Here is a 6,789-nt window from a genome sequence, read left to right as displayed (position 1 = left end):
TTGCTGATTTGGAGTTGCAGAAGTGTCTAGGAGTGCATTCAAAATCAAGACTCATCAAAAACACATCCATGCCACCAAAAGTGCAAAAGTGATAATCCAAGGCTTAGCACAAACTTAGAAGAGTGATTAGTGCTAGGATAGCCATAGAGAGAGTGAGTGCAAGGTGTTGCCACCTTCTGATTGGTTCAAGGAGTGAACCACTATTGTGAGCTTGGTGCGCCTATGCCTTGGGGGCCTCGGTGGCTCGCCGGCAAGTCTTTGACCCTCTGGCTTGGTATGGAGCGACGAACACGACCGTGTGCGGGGGACAAGGAGACCCTCTTCCTCAGTGAAAAAGCTCCGTAGTGAAGGCGGCATCAAGGTGATCGGGGGACTTGGCGTGAACCTTTGTGGTAAGTCAAGGGGCGTCCCAGAAGAGACTTGGTGGTCGGGAAGCAATACTCTTTGTGGGTACTTCAACAACATGGATTGGGGGTGGCTTAGTGTCTACCGATACCACAGGATATATCGACGTGTCAAGAGTTTGCTTCCCTTCATCCCTACCTCTTATGTTTCCTTATTTCATTCTTTCAACTTATGTGCCTTTACTTTAATAGAGTAGTATCTTGATAGGTTTAGCTATAGGTTGCAAAACTTCTTTTGGTATTAAAGCATGAACCCTTGATGTATGTGCGCTTGTGCATGTGGCTAGGCCGGCAACATAGCCATGTACCGAGGTGTGGTTCTAGAAATCTGCTGCATATGTGGTGAGCTGGCGATCGTGTCAGCCCTTAAGGTTAGGTGAATGTAATGCTCTAGCCCAATATCCTCTAGTGACAGTAATTGTTGACCAATGTGGCCAAATTGTGATTGTAGTTAGTGGATTTTGGAAAAAGGTAAGTTCCAGCTCTAACAAGGAGAGGTTCCGATTCAATTTCGGTAGCTCCATTCCTTCCGTGTTGCTTTAAGGGATTTAAGGGATTTCTAGCATTGTTCCTAGGTCCAGTAACTTTGCCCATGCCTATGTGGATTTGGTAATTTTAGAAGAAATGAATATGTGGAGAATTTGGAGCATATGCCGAATTTTTTGAACATTCAAAAAAAATTTGATCGTCTTCCAGTCACCACCTCTAGTAGCTTAATATGAATTCACACCCTTGCATCCATGTGAGCCTTACGCTGCGCCCTGCATCCTAAATTAAGCTGCTCCCTCGCCACGGAGCATGCATCGCTCTGCTCCAAGGCTGCCACTTCTAGCGTGGAGTAATTAGCCATCTGCTCCAAGGCTCAGCTTAATTTGAGCTGCCTGAGAAGGTAATGACCGTCAAGGATGAATGGGGCACTGGGCCTAGGGCCCAACCCAAAGGAAAAGGATGGCGTACATGTTGTTACTGCGAAGGAAGACGAGCAGGGCAGTGCCGAGTGCAGACCATGCCAGCGGCAAGCAGCCAAGCAAGCAGCGGAGACCCATCAGTGAGTCTTCGTTCGAATCGTCGGCCTAGGAGCTCACATGAAAGTGTGTTGCGACCACAGGACATGGATGAATTATTGAGGCCAACTGCCTAGGCGACTCATGAAGAGTTGTACCCCAAAGCTGAGCTGCCGCTGCCCTGCTCACACGCACATGTGACTTGTGACTTTCAATCGTATATATTTGAATGCATCTCCTTGGCTCTTGGTGCACTCTTGCCAACCAGATCATAAGGCCGGCCCTACTTCTCCACTTATCTTGGCTTGCCCAGCCATGTCACAAGGACAAGGCGAGTACGTGGAGGCTCGTCTTCCTCCACCTGAAGTGAATGCCCCCACAGGAGAAGCTCCAACTCCACCTCCACTTCCACCACCTCGACCACCAAGGCATACTCCACCTCAATTACCTAGATACAGAGCTCAAATTAGGCAACCCAGCCTGAGGCGGGCTCCGGCAATACTTTTTGCCAACCCAGTCACAAGGAACAGTTCCACCACCATCGTGAGGTTCTCTGCAATACTGCCGAGCGTCCAATCCCATCTCAACATCACTACCCCGACGGCCGTGGCCATTGGCCCGTACCACCATGGCTTACCCCGTCTCTCAAGGATGGAGGCGGCCAAAAATAGCGCCGTGGCTGACTTCTGTCGGGTGGCAGGCCAAACGCGGGAGGTGGTTCGCAGAAGGATCGGTGAATTAGCTGAAACCATCCGCAATTGCTACGACATCGGCGACGAGAAGCTTACAAGTATCGACGACGGCGAGCTGTCTGAAATGATGATGCTGGACGGCTGCTTCCTGCTTAAATTCATGGACAAGGTCGTCCCCATGTGGCTCAGAGATGACTCGCCCGTGGCGAGGGAGGACCTAGTGGACACACGCATGAGCGCCATTGCGAGGGACATCCTGCTGTTGGAGAACCAGATCCCCTGGGTCGTTCCCAAGGTCCTCATGGAGTACTTGGGCATGCTCGACAGCAACAATATCGTCGGTGACTTCCTGGATCGCATGGCGACTGCCTTCCACGTCGGCAATCGCATTAGCACCCAGACGTCTCCAGCTCCACGTGGACCTGAATCACCGAGGAGGACGGGAGAACCTGCTAGGGGTGGGCATGAGGGGGCTCGAGCCTCGGAAGAAGGAAACGAGCCCCATCATTTCCTTGACCTCTTCCATCGACATCAGGTGGGCGAGGCGCGTATCCAAGGAGCTTGCCTCTACGTACTCCCTTCCCTGGGTAGCAGCGCAGTGGAGCTCGCAGAGATGGGCGTCAAGCTTACAGCAATCAAGACTAAGAAATTTGGGGACATGGAAATGAAGAAACACCGTTGGCCCCTTGGCCTCTTCGGTGAGCTCTCCCTGGCGCCGGTGGCCCTGAATGAACTGACTGCATGTTGGCTTATTAACATGGTAGCGTACGAGGCGTTCCTCGGCGCGACGCAGGCTGACAACTTCGCCGTTAGCTCCTACATATTCCTGGTTGCACACCTCATAAACAGGGAGGAAGATGTGCGGGATCTGCGCGCCAGGGGCATAATCAGCAGTGCCATGTCCGACGGGGAAACACTCCACTTCTTCAAGTCGGCTGCCCCAAGCCTGCGCATCGGCGACCGCTACATTCAAATCTCCAAAAGAATCCACGAGTACAAGCAGGAGAGGTGGATATGGATCGCCATCCACCGCTTCTTATACGACAACATCAAGGTCATTGTTGCCGTGGTCTCGGTTGTCGGCGTGCTCGCTGGACTCTTCAAAACAATGCTTTCTCTCAGGCAGCCACAGCGGTAATCCAGCAAATATACGAGCTAAGCCCACTAAGTTCTTGTGATGTTTCTTATTATGCGGTCCATCCCTTCTGCAAATTGTTAAACATATATATGTATGCGCTAAGTTGATTATATGTTATGTACTTATGTGCTATAAGTTAATTACATGTTATGTACGTATATTCTATGTTAATTATAAGTGTTTTTGTAACACCAAAAAGGGCTTTTATGAAAGCAGAATGGTTAGTGCAACCAAACGATGGTTCTCATTAGCTTGATTGGCTAGCTTACGGAGAGAGAGACAAAGAAACAATATCAGAACGACATGAAAATATAGGCCTAACACTACTAAGAAAGAGGCCCTCTAGGCATGCTTTCGTAGTAACGGAGGCTTCAAAGTATCACTACAACAGCACATTAAAATGTTTTTAACACCAGTAGGAGAACATCTCGATGTGGCACGATAGTACGACACGCTTACACCGTTAAAAGCCATCTAAAGTTAGTTTTCATAACGCTATTGGAAACGTCTAAATGAAACAGATTTATACACACTTTTGTCCATCACAAAACGTATCAAACAACCATGCAAAGTACTCGGAAACCATCCGAGCAGAGACTGTGCATTATTGGGGAAAATCCCGCTGGTGCGACACCAAGGTTCGGTCCCGAGGATCAAACTGTTGGGATCGTCCAAAAAGACAGTCACCTCGAGGTCGTTTCGTTCAGCTTGAACCATTTAGCTTCGCCGAATAAATAATTTCAGGTGAGGTTCCCAAAACTTAGAGAGACAATTCTAGCGTCGAAACAACCCTGACCTCGCAACGCTGCTATAAGTTCGGTCTTGAAGCCAAGGAGCGAATCATTGATCACCAGGCACGAACGAAGCTTGGCCTCGAGCACTCAAAGCTAACCCCGAGTGCCAAGTTATTTACTATCTCATGCAGGGTCGTTGAAACAGGGCAAGAGTCAATGCACAAGGCTAGCGTCTCTCTGGTGCAATGCTAAGACAGCTGCAAGGTCCGAGGCTAAAATGGCCTTGGGTGCGAGGTCAAAGGCATGAACGTGATGACGAGGTGAAGGCGTGATTTGCAGGACTATCTAAGAGCGTGATTCACAGAGCTGTCTGGAGGCGTGAGAAGTGTGACCCGACGGAGGAGATCAAGTCGCACAAGTTACCTCCAAAAGACCTTCGTGTATAGCATATTCTAGATATGTAGTAGTTGAATAAGGGTAACTGCGGAATGTAAAGTATCCTCCGAGATGCTATAAAAGAGGAGCCCTATCCCGATGTAAAGACATGCTCATTTTTTGTGATTGAATCATAAGTGCTACTCCAACTTTGTTGTGTTCGAGTGTCCTAGAGATTTGTTTCCCAACATTAGCACCCACCGTGTTCTAAGCCACTAAGTGACCCATGATGCCACCCCAGAAGAAGAAGAGGACCACCAGGGATGAGGCAGTGTAGGAAAGGCAACTCGTTGCGGGCGAACAAGAAAATACTTGTCTAATATTGACAAGGTAGAAAAACTAAAAAGAGTTGAGGCTAACCTAAGAACGAGAAGTGAGAAAAGGAAAGAGTTGGAGACCTTGAGCCAAACACAATAGCAAGTAAATATAGACAATGACCCCCTCAGTGAAACAGAAGAAGAGCTAGCCTCAGCGCTTAAATAACTAGCATCATTGAAGAAAGAAAAAGAGAAATTTGCCAAATTGCTCTAGGCACAAAGAATAGCAGCCAACAAACTGGCAAGGCTAAACAAGGCTAAAAGATAGCTAGCGGAGTTGCAACAAGAATTGAGTGAGTTGCAATATTTGCACAATACACCACAACAGCCACGACTTGCAACCTTCAACACCAATGACACACCCATCATATACCCAAATCCTAGCCTCGTTGGACACAACACTCCAGTGGCAACAAGTGCATACATTACGATCGACAAAAACTCTCCATTATCCTTGGGTTTACAAACCGCCCCTTCTTCCACAACATACAAGTCGCACTGCCAAAGTTCAACGGGCAAACAGACCCTCGCCAATTCCTTATGAGCTACGAAACAGCCATAGGCTTGGCGGGAGGAGATGACATGGTATTAGCATAGTCATTTATCATAGCATGCGATGGTGCGGCACTGAACTGGTACTCTCTGCTCCCGCCGCAGTCTGTATAAAGCTGGGTAAATCTTAAAACCATGCTAATTCAAAACTTCCAAGGTTTTCATAGAGCCGTGACTGATGAGGGAGACTTATTCAATTGTGTGCAAAAAGATAAAGAGCCTCTAGCAAGCTATGTGAGAAGATTTGTCCAGCTCAAGTCCCAAACTCCAGATGTGGAGGATAGCATGGCCATAAAAGCCTGCATCAAGGGGCTCAACATAGGGCCAAAAGCCTTGAAGCTATCAAGGAAAAAGTCAAAAATAATGGAAGCCCTGTTCGTAGAGCGGATGAAGAACATAGAAGGAGGGTGGTGGAGAGAAACCGCCAGAGGCAAACCGAGAAAGACCAAAACTAGCAAGCCTCACATTACAACCACCAGCAACACCACCACTCACACCAAACCCAACAAGTGCTGGCGATCGAGGGTAACCAACCCTTGCACGAAAACTAAAGCAAAACCAAAACCAAAACCGAAACCACCAACATCTACCGAACTCTGGCAATAGCCAGAGGGGCGGCCACGTCAGAAGAGGAAGAGGCTGAGGTAGAGGGCCTCCAAGGCCAAGTTCAAAACAACCAACAAATACCCTTTTACTATACGTTTCATGGCAAACAGCTTGACCATGCAACTTTTTGCCCTAAGGTGCTAAAGACTCTAGAAAGAATAGATGAAGAAAAGAAAGTGGCCTAAGCACCCAAAACCATCCACCATACCATCTTCTGGCCACAACCACCATACTACCCAAACCCCAATCTCACAACTTTCCAGCCCGTCATGGCTTGGCAACACTGACTGCAATTTTGCCCTCAAACTCAATTAACCTCACAGGCTGCAAACTTCGCGCCTTCCCAACCTCTCCAATAGATACTCTTACCACCACCAAATCTACCCACAAAATTTCAAAAGCTGAGCTTAACCCACAAAATAACAATCCCAAAACCTTACCTACGTACGGCATGATAATGCCAATCTCAAGGGGTCCTCGCTATCCAAACGTCCCGAGGACAGCTCAAATGCTCTACCAACCTATGGTATGATAATGCCAATCGCTGGAGGGTCTCCCCTCGAGTTTGAGAACAAAAGGCAAAAAAGAGATTATTTCAGGCAGGTGAACACTATCAGACATAATGATCCCCCAGCTAAGCTAGAGTGGACACTTTTTCACAGAAGAGGATTTTAAATTGAAAACAGTCTCGCATAACGATGCGATTGTAATTGAGGCCATCATTGCTAGCTAGAAAATAGGGAAGGTCCTAGTAAACAATGAAAGTTCCGCGGATATCATCTTCACAAACACCTTTAGGAAAATGAAAATTGCCTCACGCTTGCTCGAGCCGGCGGAAGTCCCGTTGCTTGGCTTCAGGGGGAGGCCGGTTAAAGCTTTGGGAAAAATAGCGCCCTCGACAATGCAA

At 48.0% G+C, this 6,789-nt stretch overlaps 1 protein-coding gene across 1 annotated transcript; it reads left to right on the top strand.

Moving 5' to 3' along the window:
* The first annotated feature begins 1,580 nt into the window (after nt 1–1,580).
* Nucleotides 1,581–3,692, top strand: LOC117833911 (UPF0481 protein At3g47200). The gene has a single exon (XM_034713504.2). The coding sequence runs from the start codon at nt 1,724–1,726 to the stop codon at nt 3,236–3,238; it is 1,515 nt and encodes a 504-aa protein (XP_034569395.1). The 5' UTR covers nt 1,581–1,723; the 3' UTR covers nt 3,239–3,692.
* The last annotated feature ends 3,097 nt before the right edge of the window (nt 3,693–6,789 follow it).

Source organism: Setaria viridis, chromosome 8 (assembly GCF_005286985.2).
Source record: "Setaria viridis chromosome 8, Setaria_viridis_v4.0, whole genome shotgun sequence".
In the NCBI taxonomy this organism is placed as follows: domain Eukaryota; kingdom Viridiplantae; phylum Streptophyta; class Magnoliopsida; order Poales; family Poaceae; genus Setaria; species Setaria viridis.
This window is presented reverse-complemented; position numbering and strand designations above follow the sequence as displayed.